This window comes from Schistocerca americana, chromosome 9, assembly GCF_021461395.2.
Source record: "Schistocerca americana isolate TAMUIC-IGC-003095 chromosome 9, iqSchAmer2.1, whole genome shotgun sequence".
Taxonomy (NCBI): Eukaryota; Metazoa; Arthropoda; class Insecta; order Orthoptera; family Acrididae; genus Schistocerca; species Schistocerca americana.
In genome coordinates this window covers 118302859-118329240 of record NC_060127.1, presented here as the reverse complement: position 1 = coordinate 118329240, position 26382 = coordinate 118302859, and the positions used below count along the sequence as shown (strand labels likewise).

Here is a 26382-nt window from a genome sequence, read left to right as displayed (position 1 = left end):
CGTCACCTTCCATTTTTAACCAGACATAACTTCTGAGACAAGAAAGAAATAATAATAATAATAATATTTTATAGGCGTATTTAGATTCGACTTATGAATATGAGAAATATTGTCATGAAAACCTATAAAATTTGACATCATTCAAGAAATTAACAGCTATGGGTAATTTCACCTACAGTGAATAATACTGTAAGTAAATAAAAAGAGAATTTGTGACACACGATTATGCCCTAAAATTATTGAATGGAGGAATTTGGACGAAGCTAAAATATAAATCTCGTTTTATTTTATGCATCATATGGAAATTGCTAGCTACACATCTTTGGAGTACAAATGTATTCAGAAATTTCTTTCTTTCTTTTGTGAATTAATTTATTACCAGCTGCCTTTAACATAGGCATAAAATTGTTCAAACCATAGATTGAACACCTCAGTGTTACGGTTCATAGTGCTTGCGGTTCTTCCATATAATATAACACGTGTCCGTATTACACTTCCTTGACTTACGTAGTCATTCAGGTTGTTGCATATTTCAACTGGAATTCGGTAAAGGTATTTCCGGCAGTCTCCCACCATTTGTTGCAGGAGAATCAGATAAAAGCATGTGGTCACTCGTTTAGAGTGCCTGTGTGATTTGACTGACAAACATCAGTGTAGTTGTCAGAATACTCAAAGAAACTTTTTTATAGCAGTGTGTCGGGGTTTAGATTACGCCTGGTTTTCCTACAGTACTCTGGCGGACATTTTATGGCCCTGAAACTCGGTGATTTATGTGAAGAATTCATTTGGACAAAAGCCGACAAACAGTTTATGGTGTTGTAGAAAACTTCTGTGAGAGAGAGTGGCTACGTGATTTATTATCCTTAGAAGATTTCTCGGTGTGAAGGCTGCAGTCTTAGAAAGCTGAAGCTTTTCTTCGTGTATAGTGGTCTGCAACTGGATATGTCGGACACTGATATTTGCTAAACAGTTACCAGAATAATAAAAGAAGCCAGAAAATTACTGTTTAATATCTTTCAAGTGGATAAAAAATATCCACAGTAATAACTGGCATCTAAAGATTATGGCTAAAGTGATATACTTTAGAATGTAAAAAGTGTGTTGGGAAGTAAAAGATTAAAGTGCCTTGATACGCTTATTCAGTACCACTTTTATTACTGAAACAGAAAAAGTCCAGTAAAATATGTTTCTAAGTGTAATGCGATAATGGACAGTGCAGGAACAATGGACTTCTGCTTTGATACTCTAGAACATTACTACGATAGAGTCTTCCTCCAACTTAGAGGTCGGTAGTGTTTTCTTGCCTTACCATTGCTTGGTTTGTTTAATATTTATGTCAACTCTACTTTCTTCACGTTGCAAGTATGTGCCAATTTTCCCCCTATTAAAAAAATTGTGATATTGTCTAACAGTTGCTACCTTTTTACCATTCCAGTTCGAATAGAGTGAGGTTTAATTACTAGAAAAGAGAGAGGCAATCTGTTTAAAGATGTAATTTACTTGAGCATGATGCAAAGGAGACCATTGTATTGGTTTTTCTCACATCATATATTGATAATTGTTTTTTCAGCATTGTTTCTTTCTAGACCCAGGTAATTTTGTTCCACACGGGAGAGATACTTGCAAAATAAAAAAGTTGGAATAAAGTAAATAAATCTCATGATTTATGCATTTTTGAAAGCTTTTGTTCCCATGCAGTTTCGTTGTGAACGTTGTCAGTCATGAAAATTTGCAGCAACACGAGTTCTGCTAGTTGAGAATAGCGTAAAAAGATGACTTAGTGCTCTGTGTTAGTGCACCATCAAACACTGCACATGATTTTTTTTGATACATTTTCTGTCTGTGTCTGTCTGTCTGATACTTTGCAGTATCTTCTGCATACAGCCACAAACTTCCTCAGGCTTGCTGGAGCCTTTACCCACACAGGAAAGAGGAAGTAAGTTTGCCACATTATCACCCTCTATTATCACTGTACTGGCACAGGCAGCACATTCTCGAGTGAACGCACGCTGGAGCAGGTTCATTAAGAAGAGATGTTTGGCAGTTGTTTAAGTTTACAGTTATATATACTAGTGTGAAGTAGAGTTTAGACATCTATGTACAGCATGCTCTGTCCTCGTCTTGATGGCCAAAAGCTTTCTAACGTGATGTGCTGCAATTTTGTGTTTACAAGTTCATCTGAGAATGCAGATTCCTGGGCACACGTGTATTTGACTACAGTGATTGTTTAAAGTATTCTTTTGTGTTGTTCCATCATTTTGAATGACAGCCAAATATTGTTAATAACTGTAACTTTTTGTGTGGAAGAGGCAATAATGAGACCATTGGAGTTGAAGGCTAGCAAAGGCTACTATGTTCTGAGTAGCTCCTGCCCTCGCCCACCCTTCATGTAATGCGTTCTGTTTTCAAATTTGTGGTTTTTAAACGTACAGCAGAAGCAAAGATTTTTGTGCCTGTGCTTGTGGAAGTGTGCTAACTTCAGCAGTTTTGATAAAATTGTTCTGTGAATGGCTGAAAAGCTGAATCTGTCTGCTACGTTTGTTGAAGTGCTGTTACATTTTGTAGTAACTTTAGTCTCTCTGACAGCAGTAATTTACAATTTAACCTGTGGTGCAGCAAAAACCAAAATGTGCTAGATCATTAGTTTAACGGCTCAACTGCAACCCATTTTTTTGACGAATGGATTCTGGACCAGATTCTCTGGAATTATATTATGACAAAATATACCAGGAGCTCAGAGGTTTGTCAATTTTTCGCTTATTCATTCCTTTTTTTTTTTTTTTTTTTTTTTTTTTTTTAAGCGGGGGTGGGTGTTTTCAGGATATAGCAAAAATTGTGTGTGCCATTTACCTCTGTGAGAGCCTGTACTGTCAGTTTGCTACTGTACTGCTTACTACCAAAATGATTTTATATTGTCTTGAATCGGTGTGCTTGACTGAAAGGAATCTGCAGCAGCTTGGGTTTATGCTGTGAACAATGGTTCGTCTTAAAGCTTGTGGCTTAAGAGGACACCAAAGAGCTGAATGCAAGAGAGGCAATTAACCACAGTGAATAGGGCTTAAAGTGCCACTTTGCTTCTGTGCTGTGGTACGGCCCGTTCCCTTAGAAACACGGAACTTGCTGTGTGTAGCAACTTCAGTTAGTCAACTTATCTCTCATAATTGTGCATTTTCTAGAGAAAGAAGATGCACTGAGCCGCTGCAATTTTTCTTTTAACTTTATTCACAGACAGGTTTCGGAAATTTAGGTTTCCATTATCAGTGATGTACAACTAAAAACAAAAGTTATGTTAATAAGAAAAAATAAAAATCATATACGAATAGAATATTTTCATTTTGAAAAATATTTACCTTACCTCAGAAAACAAACAAGAATTTTGTATTACACCTCTCAAAACCCGTCACAGTTAAAACATTCAAATTCTTAAAGTGTGTCGACAATAAACGAAAACCAAAATGGGGGTGATCATAAAAATGCTTGTTCCACATAACTGGGAGGTGCCTGAAAGGAGCATAATCTGTAGCATGTCATTACAGCAAAAAGCTGTGAACATAGGTGCAGTGCTGATGAGCATAATTAGACGTGTGTATTACACATACCATGACTCAGATCTGTTATATAACTTTGTTTCACTATTCAGCATTGATAGCAGAAATACAAATTCAAAAGAATATTCTGCGAATGAAGTTCAGAGAAAAATTGTGCTTGTTGAGTAGTTCTTCTTCCTCTTAAAAACATACAGCTGTTGACCCAGTCCAAATAGCTTCCATCAGCAGATTACTCCTTACACGTATGTTAACCGTTAATCTTTGGCGAACACACTCTTGTATATTTAATGATGGCTTATATGTCATGTACAATTGAGCTCAGTGGAGAAGTATTACAAAATTAAATAAGTCCTTTATGCATGAGAAACCTCTTCCATCCAAAAATTGTAGGACTGTGAATATTTGGTGTTGACTTAAGTGAGCAAGGAGATAAATCATATTTTCAGAACTGCATGCCCTACTTGAAGAAGATTCATTTGGGAATTAGTTTGCGCCATTCTACAAAATTTAACTTTGGGAACTATAAAATAATTTCGACTGGTCTGCAGTTGACTTTTTTTTGGGTTGCCATAATGGGATTCATTTCATTTCTCTGACTGGGAATTTCACAAGTATGTTGAATGACTGGCTTTTGTTTTATAGTATTTGTTTTACTGAACAGAATATCATCTAATGTCCAAATATTTTATTAAACTTTTTTTTTTTTTTTTTACCACCATGTCATTATTCAATCAGTGTCATAAATGAGCCTCATAGATTTTGCTGGCATTTCCTTTTCTGTCTTTTAGCACAAGTTAAATATTGTTACTGCTGAAACAAAATTTCACAGTAAGAGTTAATCAGACAATTACAAAGTGAGCCATGTTAATGCAACAGCAGCTTCTATTTTATCGCAAAATCAAAATAGGTTCTTAAAACACTAAAATTTCATAAGACCTCGTGAATAATTTTATTTCTGGAGGTGTTGTGAATGCTCATTGTACCATATATTTAACTTGATAATGAGGACTTACATTCAGTTTGGTGGATATACTTCAGAGAATTACATGCTCTACCAAATGTCTGCCCAGCCTTATTTTGAGATGTTGTGTACTAATGTATCACATTTGATCATAAGTGTGATTGGTCCCCCGATGCAATCGAACAACCTGACAGAAACACATGGCAGATGCCATTAAATTTTTTGGTACAGTATTGAAGTGATGCTTAAATATGTAGGCCAAAGAACACAAAGTGTAAGTTCGTGGAAGTTTTATGTGTATGCAGGGTCTGTGAACCTCCGTTGTTAAATTCATAGTAAATGTTCTTGGACATAATTTCGAGTGACATATTCGTGAGATAAAAATTTGTGAAGAGGTACCATTCTGTTTCAGCAAATTGAGGAAATTAAGAAAAATCAGTTTTACGCCATTTAAGACATATTAGTGCAATAGATAAACTTGTCTTTGATGTAGTCCTGTTATATCAATAGTATGTATCCACATAGTCCACCTCTGTAGCTGGCGGTTCAGTGTAGATGACTGCCATGTGGAGCAACTGTGTTCAGTTCCCAGTTCTACCAAGGGTTTGTCCTTGGCCTTGTCATGCCAGCTGAGAAACTACTTGAGTGACAAGTAATAGACTCCTAGGTCTGGGAAGCCCACAATGGCCAGGAAAGCAGCCTGCTGACCTCACACCTCTCCCTACTGCATCCAAACAACACCAATAGTTCAGGATGACATTGCGGTCGGTCAGTCCCAATTGGTCTGTCTGTGACCAGAGCAGCATAGCTTGTGTCCATGTAAACACATTATCATCCTGGCACTGATTGTTGGATCATATTAGACTGGTGCACGAGTTTGTGGCATTTTCCCATAAGCTTAGTAAAGACAACAGATACGCATGATATATCATCCTGCCAAAGCTGGCGTAACTTTTTGATTTCACGACTGTAGAAATCGCGTAGTTTTCATGTGGAAGATTTTTGGAGCTGTTTTTGCGCTGCATTTCCTTTGGGGAGGAAATTCCTCGAAGGTTATTCAGTAGAGAGCAGAAAAGATGAAAATCTGAGTATGCAAAATCAGGTGAATATGATGTTTTTGTCAGTCTACCACAATGCAGGCAGGTGGTGTTGTGTAGCATAACTTCACTAAGTCTTCTTGGATGTTGCTGTAAGATTATCTCTGCTAGATGTCTCAGTTGTTGACAATAAATGTTAGCACTGATGGTTGCACCTCTGTAGCTGGCGGTTCAGTGTAGATGACTGCCATGTGGAGCAACTGTGTTCAGTTCCCAGTTCTACCAAGGGTTTGTCCTTGGCCTTGTCATGCCAGCTGAGAAACTACTTGAGTGACAAGTAATAGACTCCTAGGTCTGGGAAGCCCACAATGGCCAGGAAAGCAGCCTGCTGACCTCACACCTCTCCCTACTGCATCCAAACAACACCAATAGTTCAGGATGACATTGCGGTCGGTCAGTCCCAATTGGTCTGTCTGTGACCAGAGCAGCATAGCTTGTGTCCATGTAAACACATTATCATCCTGGCACTGATTGTTGGATCATATTAGACTGGTGCACGAGTTTGTGGCATTTTCCCATAAGCTTAGTAAAGACAACAGATACGCATGATATATCATCCTGCCAAAGCTGGCGTAACTTTTTGATTTCACGACTGTAGAAATCGCGTAGTTTTCATGTGGAAGATTTTTGGAGCTGTTTTTGCGCTGCATTTCCTTTGGGGAGGAAATTCCTCGAAGGTTATTCAGTAGAGAGCAGAAAAGATGAAAATCTGAGTATGCAAAATCAGGTGAATATGATGTTTTTGTCAGTCTACCACAATGCAGGCAGGTGGTGTTGTGTAGCATAACTTCACTAAGTCTTCTTGGATGTTGCTGTAAGATTATCTCTGCTAGATGTCTCAGTTGTTGACAATAAATGTTAGCACTGATGGTTGCACCTCGGGGAAGCAGTTCGTAGTACACCGCACTGTTGCTGTTCAGTCAGACGCGTGGCAGTATCTTTTGTGGATGCGCACAGGTTTTTGTAGGAGTAGTTACTGCTTTGTTTGGCTCAACTGTTCCCTTCCTTTTCTTATGTTAGCATAAAGACACCATTTCTTGCCACCAGCAGCAATACAGGATAGGAACGGTCAGTGTTGTTCACAAGTCAAGTGACGATGAGCAAGCAGAGGTGCACGTACGGCATGTGCTGATTTTTGTGGATTAATGCATTTAAACTATCTTCGTCAAATCCTGAACACCTTTCTCAACCTGCAGAGCCACTAATGTCAAAATGCTCCTCCTCAAAATGAGAGAACCATTTTCTTGTCTTGCTCTGACCATTGGCATTGCCCCCAAACACAGTGCAAATGTTACGAGCTGCCGCCACTGCTGTCATCCCTTTACTGAACACAAACAGAATAATATGTCAGGAATGTTCAGATTTCTCCACTTGCCACTACATTTTCTAGCATCCTTAGTCTCTCTCCCTCCCTCTCTCTCTCTCTCTCTCTCTCTCTCTCTCTCTCTCTCTCCTCTCTCTCTCTCTCCCTCTCTCTCTCCCCCTCTCTCTCTCTCTCTCCCTCTCTCTCTCTCCCCCCCCCCTCTCTCTCTCTCTCTCTCTCTCCCCCCCCTCTCCCCCCCTCTCTCTCCCCCCCCTCCCTCTCCCTCTCTCTCTCTCTCCCCCCCCCTCTCTCTCCCTCTCTCTCTCTCTCTCCCCCCCTCTCTCTCCCTCTCTCTCTCTCTCTCCCCTCCCTCTCTCTCTCTCTCTCTCTCCCCCTCCCTCTCTCTCTCTCTCTCCCCCTCCCTCTCTCTCTCTCTCTCACACACACACACACACACACACACACACACACACACACACACACTCAGTATGTAAACTCAAATAGCCAACAGTGAACTACAAATTTAAAAAAAGACACAATTCTTCTACAAACCTGTAGCAACCAGAATACCAACATGCAAAACAAAAACTCTGTGAACTTATGCACAAATCTAATAGTAAGATTTTCTCCGTATTATGACACTGTAAGATAAACTAACTTGCCTCAGTTACGCACTCGTACTGCCTATGAATCTAGGAGGAAAAAATAAATATATAAAATGAAGTAAAAATGTTTTATGGTACCAGTAACAGTTGTATGCAAGTAGTCTCCTGATTGAGGTAGTAGGGATAAAATACTGACAGTGAGATGAAAGTTATTGGCAACTTTTATAGAAAGTAGACTGTGGTTACGAGAGTCAAAGGACATGAATGGGGAGCAGTAATCAAAAAAGGAGTGAGACATGGTTGCAAGATCTCTCATATGATCTGTATATCCAGCTAGCAGTAAAGGAAGCCAAGGAGAAAGTTGGAGGAGGAGTTAAAGTCCAGCAGGGAGAGGAAATAACTTAAAAGTTTTCTGATGGACAATGTAATTCTGTGAAAGGCAACAGAGAACTTCCAGCAACAGTTAGCAGTTGAATGGAATGGATAATATCTTGAAATGAATTTACAGGAACATCAACAAAGTAAAGTGAGGATGATGGAATGCAGTCAAATTAGATGATGAGATGCTGATTGAATTCGATTAGTGTAAGACACACCAAAAGTAGTAGATGTGTTTATCTCTTTAGGCAACGGATTAACTGATGATGGCTGAAGGATCATTGAGGATACAAAGTGCAAACTGTCAGTGGGAAGGGGTGGGGGAGGGGAGAGACATTGTTTCTTATAAGAGAAATGTTGAACATAGCAACCGAACTAAAAGAAGGGACACATTTTGAGGCATGATGAAATTATTAATTTGGTATTGGTGGGAAGTGTGATGGGTAAAATTTTTAGAGGGAGACAAAGGGATGAGTATAGTAAGCACATTCAAATCGGTTTTGCAGTTATTATTCAAAGATGAAGAGGATTTCACAAGCTAGGTTAATGTGGAAATCTGCTTCAAACGAGTATTCATACAGGAGGAGGAGGAGGAGGAGGAAGAAGAAGAAGAAGAAGAAGACACAGACACTAGCCACTTCCAGCTGTATTCTGACTATATGTAATGAGGAAAACAATGAAGTGTGTAAATGCCTCTGCATACCCTTTAACCTCACTTGTGATTTGCCACACCTATTGTTGGATGGTGCCAGTAGAACTGCTAGGTGGTCTACCTTGAACAAAAAAATGCGTTGAGCACCTGTCTTAAACTTTTGTGTGGGCTGTACCTTTCCTAGAAGCAGAAGTCTATTTTCCTCTAATGTTTTTATCAGGACCTCGAACACCAGAGCATACAAGATCTTGTAGACCTGTTTGCTGTTTCGCCACATTTTCTGATAGTCCTTCCAACAAATGTAAGTTTCCAGTTTGGTTTTCCCAGTCTTTCTTCCATCTGTTTTGTTTTTCTGCAGTTTCGTAGCCTTACTGTCAAGTACTTCACAGTGCAACAGGCTCCGGAAGTGTACCTTTAATGCTGCAAATGTTTACATATGGTACCTTTCATTAATCCACATATAACAAGAGCTATCATTAAACAAACCAGTTGGAAAGATTTGCCATAGTTATAGTTGATATAACTTAATTTGTCTGATTTCAGTACCTTATTTTGTTTCAGCTTATCTGACTACATTTGTGTCTTGTATCAGTGTGATATCTGTGCAATTCCCAGGTCATTTTATCTGCGGTTTCGACTTTCAGTTGTCATGTGACAGTGAATTAAGAAGTTGTAAGCTGGTTTGAGACCTAATATTTTGCAGATCATTGGGGAAGTGTTTCTTGTTTAAAATTGTTGTCACATTCTGCCAAACACCAACAGAAAATTGTGTTGTATGTTACTGCATCATATATTGACCCTAGATATGTAAACTGTTTGACTTTGGCAAAGCTAATGCTATGATAATAGTTTTGTTCAAAAGTGATAATAACTGCAACTGTTGTAATGCTTCCTTGCCATGTGAATAAATGTGATTTCTGTATTCCAGACGAGCGAGAGAGTGTACAAAAAAAGACCTTCCAAAAATGGGTGAATTCGCATCTAGTACGGGTATCGTGTCGTATCAGCGACTTGTATGTGGACTTGAGAGATGGCAAAATGCTCCTGAAACTTCTGGAAGTTTTGTCAGGCGAGCGCCTTGTAAGTTTGTGCACTAATTCTAATTATCTCAAAGTGTGTGATCGATTTTGGATGTTTGTGTACTGCAGACAGTATTCTGTTAAGCCCCTATCAAAAGATTGTATATATTCTATATAAAGAAATTTATTTCTGATTGTTTCAGTGCAGTTTGCAGAAACTGAGTTTCTCTTGAGTATAGTGTTAATTATCTATGCAAGTAGTACCTATAATAGAGCTCTGTCATTCACTTAAGCGATGTAGCATCAACTTCATGTAGTTGTATTTGCCAAGAATATTAAAAAATATATATATTTTTTCCCTTTTGCTATATCTGTGTAGTTAGTATTAGTTCATGGAAAAACTTTTTCTTACTGATAGATTTCAATAAATTGCAGATATCTAAAGCATGCTTTGGAGAGTTGTTTGATAATACTGTAATACTGAAAGGAAGTAATTGATCATTTCAGTGTTTCACAAAAAAATTGTAGACATGAAATTTTCTTCAGCTTTTCATTTCCAATTGTTTAAAAGCAACTGCTTTTTCATGTTAACTAATAACTGTTTTATTTCTGAACCCCAAACAGTTGGATAAGATTACACATGTCAGTGAAATTTATATTTAAATTTTTGCTTGTTATTTGGTTGATGTACACAGTATCATCTATATTGCTTACAAATATATCGAGCAGAAAAGAGCAGGTTTCCACCCTTCACTGAGGGACCTGTTTTGCTCATGGCTTCCCTTTCCAACACCACTATCTTTTCACTTTCTTTTGTATGGCAGTATGACTGCAGTTCAGCTGACCAGTGAAACTCGCCAAATATTACATGTATGCCCGTGTAAACGAACTAGTATGTACACTGAAAATTTATGTTGGAGATCGGTTAACCAGGATGAAATTTCGATTTACAGTGGCATGCTGATTTGAAATTTTTTTGAATGTTAAAACTGAGTGCTGGACTGGAAGTAGAGCCTGGAACCTTTGCCTATTGTGGGCAAATGCTCTTCCGACTGAGCTATTGAGATGTGATCTAATCAGTTTCTGAGTTAATCCAGCCTGGCACTCTGTTTGAAATGGCCAGGGAGTTTTGGATCACTGGTAACATCCCCCACTGAATAATTTTTCTTTCGTGATCATTTTCCCCTCTCTTAATATCTGGTACCTTGAAACCTTTTTTTGCCCATACCCCAAAAACTGCACACTGATTGCACCTTAATTCTGTCAACTGTCAGCAAGCAAGGGCAAAAAAATCTCTGAATTTCTTGTATTGAGAAAACCATTTCACTTGAGGGTGTTCATCAGCCTCAAAAGAAGTTAAGACTTGGAAAATAAAGTTGTCAAATTTCCAAGGCCCTAAAAGGGATTAAATTTTATTGATTGCATTGTGAAAACAACAGAAAGTAAACACATGAAATGGCTTCAGTATTTTGCTTTCAGGGGATGAAATTATTGTACTGCTAATAGGCACAATTAAAAGTAGAATAATAGGTGGGGTATTTTTTAAACTGGGACCTGTCCCTGCTTCCCTGTTTTCGCAAACATATCCTTTCCTCCTGGGAAAGGAACTAACAACAATGAAAGCTAGAAATACGTTTTTCAGCTTTTAAATGTCCCTGTTGGCAACACTGAAATTCCCAACCAGACAGTATTTGTCAGGCATTCTGTCTCCTGGCAATTTTTTTAAGACTCGGCTGAATCCTCATTTTGATTCAGTAAATACATACAAAATCTCAGGTGTAAAATAATGGTTAACTATCATAAACAGCAGATAATATTAAGTTTCAAACAGTGGATTATTCTGAGCAGTGTTCTGCAAGTCCGATTGATGTTTCAACAATTTTTTTGTGGTATCCTGCCCACTCGTGTAATATACAATGCTTAGGATGCTGCTTTCTCGGATCGCTAAACAACAATTCGAGCAAATCACATTAATGGCTTTTATTACAGTAAAGTGCATTGACAGTACTTAACTTGGCCTCTTTACAAAGAGTGGTCGCAAGCAATTGGTGACATGAAAAAAATCAATGTCCGTCAATGTATAAAATGTCCATGCAAGTAAATGATACTGTTCCCAAGTCATGGGTCATCTTCTGTTGCGGCTCTTATAGTGTGGCCGGGGCTAGGCGGCATGTTGCTTTTATTCTCTTCGTGTTGAGGTTGCTGCTGCTGTGGTGACATCCTAGTCAGCATGCTATTGGCTGAAGTTGTTCTCACAGCCCTCTCTACTGTATTGCTCTTGATCTTCGTGCCAGCACTTGTTGTTATGCTTTAACATTTTTTCTGTGGCACAGTCCTTTTTTTTGTGTGTGTGTGTGTGTGTGTGTGTGTGTGTGTGTGTGTGTTGACCAGAAAAATTATGTATTTATCTTTGTGTGTCCTTTGCCAGCCTCGTCCAACCAAGGGGAAGATGCGCATCCACTGCCTGGAGAATGTGGACAAAGCCCTCCAGTTCCTGAGGGACCAGAGGGTCCACCTGGAGAATATGGGTTCACACGACATCGTCGACGGAAATCCGAGGCTCAGCCTGGGCCTCATATGGACCATCATCCTTAGATTCCAGGTCTGTCTTTCAAAAACAAAACACCATATTAAAAAAAATTCTTCACTTGTTAAATTTAAAAGGAATTGGTTTAAAGAGACTGATTAACAGCTTCTAGAAAACTAGGAGAAGTTTGACATGCCAAAATGACATGGTGTGAATTAATTTGTGATTATGTGGCCAATGAAATTACTACTACTCTTGTTATTATTTCACGTTTGCCATTTGATGATGATTTTAAAACATACATTTTAATTTTTGGAAAATCATGGTGTGCATGTCACTTCGGTTAAAAACAGATCATCCTCAGGTATAATGCGACATTGTTATTCAGATGTGTGACACGTACTGCCTATTAACAACCATCATGTGATAAACCAACATGTTGAGGCCAACTATAATACTTGAGTGACCTCCGTCTTCTGGCTTTCCGTGTTTATGCCGAGACAAGCATGCTCCAGATTCACTATCTTGTCCTCGGTCTGCCAACTGATCTTCTCCCCACAGATTAATGATTTGAGGCTTGCATTGGAGTGGTGATTTCAGCCATAGGCAGAACATGTTCCATCATTTCTTTGTATACAAAGTGCAGTTTTCTCTATTTTAAGTTTCTCACTTAATTCTGCATTTATGTTTTTACTCCAGATTTTATCCTGTCGGGCAGTGGAAAACACATTTCAAATAGAAAATAATTACTCTTTTAGGTTAGATGATGAAAGTCGTAGTATAGATGTACCTAACTAAAAGGTGAAATTTCTGACTAATCGACAGACAGCGGATGTACAGTATGTTGTAATAAATAATGTTCCTTGTATTAAAAAAACAGCTAATGATAAAATTAGGAAGATGATTGTGTGTGGAATCAGTTTTCTTAAACACTTCTTTGTGAAAATGGGTGGGGGGTGATTAGTACCTTGGTGGTTTCTATTTGCCATTACATAGTGTAAATACAAATCAACAGTAGACTGATAACAATATGTGAACCTCACCATATAACAAGTTACTTCTGATTTTAATTTCAGTATATTTAATTGCATTTATGGGTAAATCTTCTAGACCCATTCAGTCATGCAGCTTGTATGCATTGCATTAATAGTCTTTGGCTTTTTTTTTTTACCTGAATATGGTATTGTGTTGACATAGTGACTGAAGGAAAGTATTTGTTGCAGATACAAGACATAACAATCGAAGAGACCGATAACCAAGAAACAAAGTCGGCAAAGGATGCACTCCTGTTGTGGTGTCAGATGAAGACTGCCGGCTATCACAATGTCAACGTGAGGAATTTCACAACGTCGTGGCGTGACGGTCTCGCTTTTAATGCGATTATCCACAAACATCGTCCAGACCTCATACAGTTTGAAAAACTGTCGAAGTCCAATGCAATGTACAATCTCAACAACGCATTTAATGTTGCTGAAGAGAAGCTTGGCCTAACAAAGTTGTTGGATGCTGAGGGTGAGAAACATTAATTTGCATTTGGTTTATGTATTTCCCCGTGGAGAATCTCACAAAGTCTCTTAGGAAAATGTGACTAATTAATAAAAAGTACCAAATTGTGTGTGTAATAGGAATTGAAGAAATGAATAGTGTATATAAAAAATAGTCTCATCTGTGTAAGATTAATTATTTTAAAATATCTGTTATGTAAGCAGAGATAATCTACTCACTGAGATACAGTAGTTGGAAGTGTGCTGGGCAGTGTAAAAGTGCATGGTTTTATGGCAATATGTATTGATAAAATTCCCTCTGTTGTATTCTTAGTGTGGTGCACAAAATGACTTACTTCTCATATTGGTCATCGTGTGCACCACATCAAAAATGATTAAAGAGTACATCACTTGAATTAAATGCCCGCGCCTTGTAGAAGAGGATAGTATGGTCTGCTTTGCTGTTGGTGTCACTATTCCTGTGATGAATTTATCCAAGCACATTGTGATATCATTGAGTTTCTTGTATGGTGGAAAATGTTTTAACCAGATGGAGGGCATCACAAGAGGAGCCCATTAGTTCCAGTTACAGCCAACCTGTTTGAGTCATGGCGCTGGACGCAGCTCCTGCAAAGCATAGTTGCTGTTATCATCACTTTGATGACATGTTCATTGTCATGTACTGTGTACATGAAAAGCTGGGAGAATTCTTTGACCCCATCAACAATATCCATGACAACATAAAGTTCACAGTGAAATTAGAGGCAGATGTTGCCTTGCCATTCTGTTATGTCCTCATCACCTGTAAAGCAAATGGGTGTCTCAGCCACAGTGTTTACCGGGAAGCCACTCACAAGTGCCGATATCTGCAGTCTGCAAGCTGACAGCTATTGCCGTCCGTCTGTTCTGAAGACCTTGCTGCATCGAACGGACACTGTCTCAGATGCTGAAAACTTGCTGAAGGAACTGGGCCACTTTCTGAAAACACATAAGCAGAAGGACCCTGAAGAGGACAAGAAGCTTGTGTTTTTGTCGTTATGTGGCTCAGTAACAGGAAAGATTAACTGGCTCTTAAAGATGCATACAATCAATTCAGTCTACAGGGATCCAACAAAAATTTGACAATTCTTGATGCTTGTGGGAGATGGTGTCAGCCTCAGAATGACAGGGGTATATAAAATACCATGTGAGTGTGGGGAAATTTTATGTTGGATAGACTGTGTGTACCATTGAACAGCAATGTGTAGAACAAACGGTTAAAATGGCTCTGAGCACTATGGGAAATGTGTAGAACATTGAGAGTTGCTTGTAGCAGAACATGTTCTGGAAAACGGCCATCACATTGCGTTTGATGAAACATCCATTATTACATGAACAAATAGTTTCTGGGACAGCATAATAAAAGAATTGATTGAGATAAAAATTTATGGCAACACCCTTAATAAAGATGGCAGCCAGCAGCTAAACACGGCTTGGATCCAACCATCGGAAAGTTGAAGCTGGTGCACGGCAAAACCATTACCCTTATATGGGCACCAGTGACATCACAGAAGGCAGTGCTGCAACATAAGGGCAGTAGCAGCTACCAAAAGAATGTTACCATTTGACATTGACCGAGGAGTACACAGTTGAAAGTTTTTGGATTTTAAACCGCCTGATGCAGCTGGAAGCTTGAGAGAATTTTTTCTATGTTTGGGATGTAAAAGTTAAAGAATGAATCTTTCGTTTTGTGGTGAAGTGCTGTTGTTGTCTAAATGTCCTGGCAGATTAGAACTGTGTCTTGTCAACCCCCAAACATTACCTTCCACAGACAATATTCTTATAGGCTTGAAAACAGCACACACTAAAATCTGCTAAGCTCTGGTGAAGCCATTTCACCACAGTATCCCTTCTCCTACAAGTGAAGCTCTCTCATTAGTGAAGACGACACATCACTGTTGATCCAAGTCCATCCTGTGTGTTCCCATGTTCTTCAAGCACCCTTATGCTGAAGGTTTTATGCTGTTGTTCATAATAGTGGATGAGTAAAATAAAAGTGGCCCAGAGAATGTTAAGACTGATGCGGACCTGACCCTTCTTAATGAGCAAGGGAAGAAGTGTCCATCACGAATAATGCTGGAAACTGTGATTTCGATGCATCGATCGGTTGCTGTCAGATGTCTGCATGTGCACATCTCCTGCCTGCTGTGCCCTGTATCATTTACATTTGAGTGAATAAGTGAATGGTGCAGAAATGTTTAGTGACCAGTGGAATGCAACACAAAATGGTACATGTTCATTGTCGGATCTTATGTGAAGCACAGTTAGTGGAAAACATCAGCAGAACAGTTTGCGCAGGTGTTCAAGATGCAGTGTTTCGGCAAAACCGCCAGTGAAGTTTACAGCACAAAATCTAGTGGGAAATGGCATGAAATTGGCTCTGTAGCGAATAAAAGCTGTAGCTAGCAGGAAATAAGACACTATTGTGGTAAAATACTATCAAAAAAGACCTACATCCAGACGAACTTCTGCATGTGGTCTCTTGAGTGAAGTGGAATCTAGACTTGAGGATCCACAGTTTATTTCTGCAAATGAGCCTCAGATCAGCTTGTCAGGGTATGTGAACTCAAGAGACCATGTACCATTACACTTCAGAGAATCCTCATCAGTAGTTTGAAGAGCAGTTGTGTAATCTCAAGATTGGTGTTCGGTGCCTGATGTAACATGGTTTTTTTTCACCAAACCATTAGTGCAAATCAGTCTGCCCAGAAACTGTCCAATGTGTATTTGAATCTGCTCACAAGAGATGAATGACTGTTTAGATATTTTCAGTAACGTGGAGCAACGGCACACATGACCTCGACAACCTTCTCAGTTACCCACAGTTCATAAGTAGAGGTGACAGATTGTCAATGTTTTATGGGTACAGTAGTGGTCGAATGTTCAAATGGCATAGCTGCGGTGTACACTAATTTGATGGGCAATTTCCCTTGCTAACAGCCGTCCTTGCTGTGAAGGGGCAATGTATGCCCAGTCTGAGCTTGGAATAGCACTCGTGGACACATCAAGGCACTGAACAGTATTGTCCCGTTCACAGTTGTAGCCACAGTGTGCCCAACTGAACTATTCTGACTGAGAAAGCGGGCTTGCTTTTACCTCCATTACATAGGTGGACTGCACATTGCAATTTGCTGTAATTCCAAGTTTGAGAAAGCTGAGTGTCTGGTACAAAACATTTTTTCATCAGTTTATTTCTAATATAAATATTTTTAGTTAATTGGTCACTGTTTCATTTTAAAGTGATTTTATTTCTTCAGTAAATTGTGGATGCTAGCTAGTAAGGCAAAACAGTGCATACTGGTGGTGGGCTGTCAGTTTAGGTTGCAGCATTTTTGCCTCTTCTGTTTCATAGCTGCACAAAATGAAAAGTTTTGATCATTTTCTATTTGCAGATGTCTTCGTGGAGCAGCCCGACGAGAAGTCCATCATCACATATGTCGTGACTTATTACCACTACTTCAGCAAGCTGAAGCAGGAAACTGTGCAGGGCAAGCGAATTGGCAAAGTGGTCGGTATTGCCATGGAGAACGACAGGTCCGCACAGGAATACGAGTCACTGACATCAGATTTACTGCGCTGGATCGAAGCGACAATAGAGTCTCTCGGAGATCGTAACTTTGCCAACTCTTTGGCCGGAGTGCAGCAGCAGCTGGCACAGTTCAATACTTACCGCACTGTGGAGAAACCACCTAAGTAAGTATGGAGTTGATTTAGAGTACAGTTTTCTTAGTCGTGTAGTCATCATAGTAAAATTTCCGTGTCTGGAATGATGTGCCTGGCATACATTTTTCTACTTTCCCTGAATACTGACTTCCTTAAAAAATTTAATTTAGTGGTAGGCTCTTCTATTTCAGCCTCCATATTAAAATGGAAATAGGACTCAGCTGAAGCAAATCGTGTGAAAAAAAAAATGACATTTATTAAATCTGTAATGTATTAAAATGCAAAACATAATACAATTCAACACTACCTCTGACTGTGCAAGAGGGGAGAGTAGTAGTTCCAATGTTAAGAATTTTGTGACACTTTAATGCCTGACCTGTGTAATTGGTAAAACTTCTGTACAGACTGTAGTGTTTCCAACAGCTAGCTGGCTTTTCAGTGGAAAGTTGGAGATCAGTTTGTGTAAAAAAAGTTAAGAATGCTGTAATACCTGTGTCCAGGGAATTAAATCTCGTCATGATGTATATTATTTTATTTTTAGAATTTTTAGCAGTTTGGATGAGTTTTCCTAGTTGTAGATGCTGTGCAGAGTTGAAGAGCTTAGAGTATATGGGGACCCCATGACTATTCACTTTCCTGTGTAGGGTAGAAATGGCATACTAATTAAACTTCCATAAAAGTTTATGGATGAGAGATTACAGCAGTGGAAAATGTACTTCTTACACATGTGATGTGAACCACATTAATTAATTGGCAAAAGAATAACAGCTCTGGGCAGTGAAAAATGGTGTGTAGAATGCTACATATAAATTTAGTGTTGCATTTAGCTTCATATTTTCAAAGAGGAGGGGTTTGGGGGGTCATGCCGTGGTTTTCAGATCATTTTTAACAAAGGTTTTTTTTTTTTTTTTTTTTTTTTTTTTTTTTTTTTTTTTTTTTTTTTTTTTTTTTTTTTAAATGAGTGGATTATCAAAGGATGGCTAATGTAAACACCTAAGCTGCTTCTTAATTTTAGCCCCTCTTGTTAATTACATAAGATAGACAGGTTGATTAAGTAATGAAAGAGAAACTTTAATATTCTGCAGAAATATACACAGGAAGGTGTGCTCCACAAATGAACTCATGGTTTTGTTAGTAGTAGTGTGTTCATTTGGGGCGTGATTCATTTCATTGACAAAAAAGAGTTATGAGAGATGGGTGATGTTTTGTTATGTTGAGTCTGTGTATATGAAATCTGTTATAGTAAAGGCATAGAAGTCAGTTAAGAGACAAAGAACAGTCTTCTAGGATGATACTACTTCATGTTATTTGCTATTTGTCTCTTAAATGTAGTTTTGCAGCATTGGATTTAAAGTGCAAAGTATTTCAGAACTGATGAAAAGCTAGTTAATAGATGTGTTCTCACATTTATAGATGGTTAAAAGTGTGTGTGTGTGTGTGTGTGTGTGTGTGTGTGTGTGTGTGTGTTAGTGTTACTTCCTTAATTTCTTTTCACCTGTTAATTGATTACAACACTGCATTTCTACAAGCATAAACTGTGTCTTATAGGTTTGTGGAAAAAGGAAACCTCGAAGTGCTGCTGTTTACACTGCAGTCACGAATGCGAGCAAACAATCAGAAGCCGTACACACCTCGAGAAGGGCGCATGATCTCCGACATAAACAAGGCATGGGAGAGGCTGGAGAAAGCGGAGCACGAGCGAGAGCTCGCCCTCCGGGAGGAACTCATCCGTCAGGAGAAGCTGGAACAGCTCGCAGCCAGGTAAGCTCGCTGAAAATCCCAAACTATTCCCTGCTGCCAATGGTGGAATTAAAGTTGCTGCCATGTAGAGGTGGTTTTAGTGCACTTCTAACTGACCAACTTAGTGGTAGAGCAACCATCACATTTCTATGAGAGTTGTTCAATAAACAGTGCTAGAATTTTTATATTTTTGTGTATTTTATGTATTTATTTATTTATTTATTTACATTAAAAAGGCATACCATTTTCTTCTGTTCTCAAGATACATTCAACAAATCCTCATAACAGTCCACATAATTCAAAACAATGCGGTCAACTTATTGTGAATATTAAGACAAGAATTCTGTTTGTGTAAGATCGCTTGGGGAAACCAAATAGTGAAAACGGTGGCATATTCATTTCAATAAAACTTATGGATGGGAAACGGTGAAAATTTGTCTTGAGTGTCATAGAAAAAGGTGAAAAGTAACAGCCCTGATTATCTTTTCAAATGCTGGTGATACAGTATTGATTTGTGATGATTTAGAAGATCTTCCATAACTCATCAGCACATTAGGAAATGACAAAAGTAATCTGTGTCTGAGTATCAACACCAAAAAGACAAGTTAGACAAGCTCACGATAGCCCAACTCTGTTACAGATGCAAATCTATGATTTATTGCCTCCTAAATGTAAAGAGTAGACAAGTTAAGCATTTTGGATTGTGGATTTGTGAAGATTGGAGGACAGCCATGGATGTAAAATGTTGCATCGAGAACACTCGTAATGCCTTCATAAAAATTCTCACAAGTACAGATGTGGACCTAAACCTTCGTGTCCTGGTTTGGCACAAATTTTCATATGTCACTATTGGGTAGCAGAGCCTATCTAATGCAGCTGATGTCTCGAAATTCAGTTACCGAATTAATTTCAAAAATATGTGGAGCCCAACATTGGCTGTTGTTTCAGACATGCATGTAACTAAGCCTTAGAGTGAAGATTTGTAAGGTACCACATCTGGTATATGGTCTATACTTATATATGATTCTGATGAATGGGCACTAAAGTGCCAACAGCAAGGAAGTTAGGACATAAAGTATATTACAGAATGCAAAATATGGTTGATAATAGTAGGGAACATTCAGTGAGAAAGGTGGTGGTGGTGAGAATAGGTTGGTTAAATAACATAGAGCAGTAGACACGATTGCCAAGTGCATATAAACTATTACATACTGCACTTCATAAAATAAAGGTACATCGTGTAGTTGTCGATATCCATCAATGGGGGGGGGGGGGGATATTATTATTATTATTATTATTATTATTATTATTATTATTATTCATGTGTTTTACATGAACTGCTGTGCAGATGGCGAGTATGTAAGGTACTGGGTCCTATAATGTACGTAAGTCAACATTCCCTCAGCTGTGTTCTGCAGAACTCTGGGATTCCTTGGAGATAACTTACAGGTTCTGTGAAATGAATGTGCCTTCTTTCATATCATTCAAGAAAGTAACTTACAAAATAGATAAAATTAACTCCTCTACAAAATAAAAAAAAATAGAATAATCGACCCTTGCTTCCACATACTAATTTGGATAGATGATATGAATGCAACACCAACAGTGAATAAGCCTGTATTTATCAGAGACTAGAGGGCAGCCTTTCAGATGGAAAACTCGACAGTGAGAAACAACTGCACAAGGCGTGACTATAACAGGTTACATAAACAGGAGTTGTTGTTCACCTGCCAGTGCACCTACAGTACATAGTTTTCTATCATGGAAAGATGCGGTCCAAATTGCTCATTTAAGCAACCTTCTTAAAGAGATCAAATGAACTTAATTTAACCTTTGATGGTAAATAAATGTATATACTGACCATGAAAAAATCCTTGCACTTAAGAAAGGATAATTTTTAAGTGCTTCATTGAGTTTCACCACTTTCCAGCAATAAGACCTTATCAAAGGAGGAGGGATTGAATTAGGAGTGACATTTACTGAAAAACTTATTAAGCAATTGAAAGGTTTCAATGAATCTGTTAATTAGCATTCCCAAAATGAACAACAGACTAAATTTCAATGATTTTGGATTGAAAACCCATTTATTGGCCTTGCACGACCATTCATGAAGTCAGCAGAATAATGTGAAACTTTCATTGAACTTGCATCTCCTCCATTCTTGGAAAAAACTATTAATTAAATGTGATCAGGAGAATTTTGCTGCAGTTTAAAAAATGAATGTCCTCAGCTATTGCTGTGTTGGTACTTCTGTCATTTGCAATGCTATAACTTATTTACCAAGCTACACTTCGCCTGCTTAACTGAGTGGTAATGTTTGTCTACCCGGGTTAGATTCCTGGACTGGGTGGAGATTTTTTTTCGTTCGTGGACTGGGTGTTGTGTCCATCACCACCACCACCACCACCACCACCACCACCAGCATGCAAGTCGCCCAATATGGCTTCACCTGAGATAAGACCCGCAACTCGGTAGCCAAACGTCCCCAGATGGGGCCTCCCGGCCATCACCGCCACACTTTCATTTCATTTTTACCAAACTATAAGGCAAGGTTTTTTTTCTCAAATTTGTCTTTTGAAAAGTACAGGTTGGTCTTAAACTTGCAGTTTAAGCTATTGTTCCTAAGGCCAACATTTTTATGTTGAATACTATCTTATTTTAATGGCTGTCTTACATTTACAGATGAAGTTTCAGCAAGTGAGTTCACTTGCAGATTTAATTTGAAGAATTCAGTAGGGTCGTACCAGCTTATCTGAGCACTAGGACTTGTGAGAGGAGAGGAGTGGCAAGCAGGGGGCAAAGTCCATCCTGCTGCCAGTCATGGGAGTGTGTGCTTTATATGGAGATCTACCTTGCTTAAACAACAGTTTGCCTAAATCATTTAACAGTTGGAACTGAACTTAGCTAAAAATTGGACAAAATGTGTGTTTCTACAAGAGACAGATTAATGCTAACAAAAATGTTCACACAATGCTTGAAACGTGGAACAACAAATGAAACAATGAAACATGAGCTTCAACGATGCCACTGAACCCATTACTGCTCTACAGCCCTATTGATTGCCAGGGTTGGCAGTAGTATTAATCTGAAGTGGTAAGGTTTATATTGTTGTCATTCAGTTTGGTTGTCTTGGTAGCACTAGATATAATCAATGTAACAAAATGGCGTGACTGTTTGCCAGGCGGTTCAAACAAAAATTATCAGATTCCTGTTTATTTTGATATGCCATCAAATATTACTGTCGATCAGGAGGCTTTTTAAGTTTTGTATAAGAAGATATAACAGTAATGCTGAGGATACTTGCAGGAGTTTCTCCCACGTGTGACTCTTCACAGGAAAATGATACCAGAAGGAAAACTGCCTGCAGGGATTACCTTTAGACACCAAGAAAAGAGCTGGATGACAATTGATATGAAGTTAGATTGCGGACCATTTGCTTATCAGAAGGGAAATGTTAGAGCTGGATTCTTTCAGTGGACACCTCACAAAGGAAATTAAGGATCTAACAGTAAAGAACATCACCACCTGATAACAATTCATGGTGGCATGACCTCACAACTTCAAGTAATTGGTGTTGGTGTGCATAGACCTTATAAGGCTCACCTGTGACAGCTTTACAGTGAGGGCATATTTTCCTATTCGGGAAAGTTAAAGAAATCCTTAATATCTATGCTGGGCCAGTGGATATTTAATGCCTGGCACAGCATCACAAGGAAATCTATAATGAAAGAATTCAGAAAGTGCTGCAGAGCTATTGCTATGGGTAGGCCAGGTGATAATGCCAGTAGAATTACAAATGAAGACAGTACCGGTTGTTGCTGTTTTTGTTGTTATAGGTGGTGGTGGTGGTGGTGGTGGTAAAAGTAGTGATACCACAGGCATCTGGCTTGGCTAGTAAGGATTTGTTCATTTTATTTCTCCTTGTATTCCAGAATCTAGACAATCAATGAATGACATAAGCTCTAAAATGGGTATAATGCTAATTTTCTAGGCAGATACTTTATATCAATACAACAGTTCATGATTTTAATTAGAATATGTTAAAAATAAAAATTTCTCAAGGAACTTTTTGAGGGAGGGACAGCGGTCCTAATTCCAGGTCTTATAGTCGGTTAAATATAGTATATGTGCAAAAGTCAGCTTGCGTGTTAAAAAATACCTTAGCAGACTTAATATTAAATATATCTGCAATAATAATGACCAGTACCTTATTTTATCTCATAAAAATTTAAGTTGATTTAAGAACTTTGGGGTTAATTTTGGAATTACTTTTGAAAACAAATAAATATTATTTGCAATAATTGTCATTTTTGTTGCAAATAATCCATTTACGGAATGTTGGTTTGAAGGCATACTACAGACACACACAGGGAGTACCACAATAAAAAAGGACATTAAAAAGGGTTACACTTACCAAAAAGCTTGAACACTCTTGTAGGTAACTATTCAGGTTTTCTCATTTTTTTTGCACAATACTCACACTACTCTGTAGGGATACTATATATTCCTGCAGTAAATACTGATTTTTGCAAATATGTTTTGCAAACACGTCTCGCATTTTCTGATGATCGCGAAACACAATTTTCATGTTCACAGATTCAATCGCAAGGCGAGTATGCGAGAAACATGGCTGTCGGAGAACCAGCGCCTCGTGTCCCAGGACAACTTCGGGTTTGACTTGGCTGCTGTGGAGGCAGCTGCCAAGAAGCACGAGGCTATCGAGACGGACATCTTTGCGTATGAAGAACGTGTCCAGGCTGTCGTGGCTGTGTCACAGGAGCTGGAAGCTGAAAACTACCATGACATTGACCGCATCAATGCCAGGTATTGAACAGTAAAATATTGGAACGGGCTTCAATTCAGTCTACAGATTTATTAAGGAAATAATGTCTGCTGCATGAAATGATGAAAACATATTTCCTGTATTTATTTATTTTTTAAATTGTGTTACGGATTTTGCTGGCATGTTTTGGTTGCAGAAATAGTCTTCAAGGATAGTACAGTTACTAGTAGTTATTAAATTGGGATTTGACATTAACAGGAAAGACAACGTTCTTCGTCTGTGGAATTACCTCCTGGAGCTTCTCAGAGCTCGCCGTCTTCGCCTCGAGCTTTCTCTCCAGTTACAGCAGAACTTCCAAGAGATGCTCTACATATTGGACTCTATGGAAGAACTTAAGGTGAGTAATCAAGAATAGAAAATACAAATTTTTGTGTCCTATTGCTAGAAATTGTCAATTCGTTTGCTGCTGTGTGGTTTGCAGAGGAAAACGCTTCAGTTTAATTAATGGCAGTTTGCAAAGAAAGTATCCACCAAACTGAAATTTCAATTCAATATTGGTAGAATCGGTTTTCTGCTTAACTGGCCAACAGCAGCATGAGTCACATACTTGCCAGCTTAAAGAACTTGATGTTATCTTGACTGACACAGGGGATGGGGGGGGGGGGGGTGGTGATGGTTGAACAAAACAAGAGTGCTGAGAAAATAATCCAGAGCTCTGTATTGAGGAACAAAAAGTAAACCAGTCTGAAAGGGAATCGATGAATGCTATTTGTTATTGCTTCTCATTCGTCCTGTACTTCTGTTCTTGTGTCCTTTTACTCCATACTCTGCCTTTGATTATTATCTGCTTAATTAATGGCTGTTTTTATTCAAATACACACCACATTGATGTGCCAGAACATAATTTTCTAGGATAAGAGATCCAGAACAGTAATTATCAAGCAGCAAGTAGCCTTTTGTTTGTAGAAGTTGGGGAACTGCACTGTTTATTGCAGTTTATTATACGTCGTCATAGTTTTGAAGGTTTTGCGATAATCTGCAGGTATTAAACTTCATATTGAAGTGCTTATTTATTCCTGTCTAGTACTGCCTGTGTGCAGCTGTAGTTGTGCTCTGTGCAAGCTGCAGCACAAAATACCTTTGACTACAATAACTGAATATTTGATGTTCTGATGTTCACTGTGGCTACATGTCTATGGTGTCTCATGACATAATTTTGCTCTAAAATATGTTTATGGAATTTTTCTTGTAATAAGAGTGATGAAGTGGAAAAGTATCAGAATGGAGGCCCTAGGCGTTTAATACTACGATCTGTAAAATGTGGCAATATTAGTGACAGAAGGAGAATGACTTTTTACTAGAAAAAACTGAGGAACCGTCCATCATTTTCCTTGAAGCTTATGTCTGTATAATCTATTTACATTTCAGACTTAAAAAAGAAATAGAAAAAAAAAAAAAGGAACATGGTAGTCAAGGTGCTGGAGAAACACTAATTGGAATAATTTCATTTTGAGCACAGCTTAAGTTTTCTATGTGATAGTCTCGACTTAGGAAGGGCCCGTAGTAGTATTTAATTGGGAAATTTTTTCTCGGCATATTCACACAGCTCACTTAGCTTATGACAACTAAAGCTATCATTTTCCAACCCAACCTCAGCTCGGAAGCAGGCCGCCGGTTATTTTATCCCTAGAACTAAGATTTCATATTTCAAACCAAAACAGAAGAAAAGCAAAATTCCTGTTCAAAAATACTCTGAAATCTTAAGAATTTCTCAGAGGAGAGGTGGAAAGTTGTGCCAAACCTTTAATTGGGAGCTAGAGAGACCTTGCACAAAATGATTTGTAGTTAATACTGGGCCAACAGCCAGGGTTGTAAATCTGTAGTGCCCTTAGTAATGTTATGCTAGTAATTGACAGTCATTCTATGGAAAATTGCTTTATTGTCTGTTCGTAGTATTCATTAGTTACCTTTTCTGGTTTAGAAGTCAGTCAAAAGTTTACGATTTATAAAAACAGTTAATGTTTTAATTGTGCCAGAAACTGCTGAAACTAATTTTAAAAAATTGCATCTACCCTACTGCCCCTCTTTTCTCAAGTTGCTGTTAGAGAGAGAGAGAGAGAGAGAGAGAGAGAGAGAGAGAGAGACTCTAGTACTGAGATACTTTAATTTTACTGCTTATTTTACAGCTACGCCTGCTGTCAGACGATTACGGAAAACACCTCATGGGTGTGGAGGACCTCCTGCAGAAGCACTCTCTAGTGGAAGCAGATATAAATGTGCTAGGCGAGAGAGTGAAGGCGGTGGTGCAACAGTCGCAACGCTTCCTCGACCAGGAGGCTGCCGAAGGCTACCGGCCGTGTGACCCGGCCATCATCGTGGAGAGGGTGCAACAGCTGGAGGTGAGTTTCTTAAATGCATAATTGAGAGAGTGTAAATTTGGTAACACTTGTTGCCGGCAGCTCCTTAATTTTAGGGTCATATATAAAACACACATGGTTCAGTGGTAAAGAGCAGGCTACAGATTGAGACGTCTCGGGTTAGATCCCAGGCCACTTCCAGGATTTTTATGTCACTTATCTCTTT

At 38.6% G+C, this 26382-nt stretch overlaps 1 protein-coding gene across 1 annotated transcript in view; it reads left to right on the top strand.

Annotated features, from left to right (window-relative positions):
• LOC124550850 (spectrin beta chain-like) overlaps positions 1-26382 on the top strand; it is a 497121-nt gene that overhangs the window by 346895 nt on the left and 123844 nt on the right. The window contains exons 4-11 of the mRNA XM_047125580.1: positions 9473-9624; positions 11992-12165; positions 13314-13602; positions 17006-17306; positions 18825-19037; positions 23613-23840; positions 24058-24196; positions 25986-26198. Coding sequence (XP_046981536.1) covers positions 9473-9624; positions 11992-12165; positions 13314-13602; positions 17006-17306; positions 18825-19037; positions 23613-23840; positions 24058-24196; positions 25986-26198 — 1709 coding nt within the window. The remainder of the gene's footprint in view (positions 1-9472; positions 9625-11991; positions 12166-13313; positions 13603-17005; positions 17307-18824; positions 19038-23612; positions 23841-24057; positions 24197-25985; positions 26199-26382) is intronic.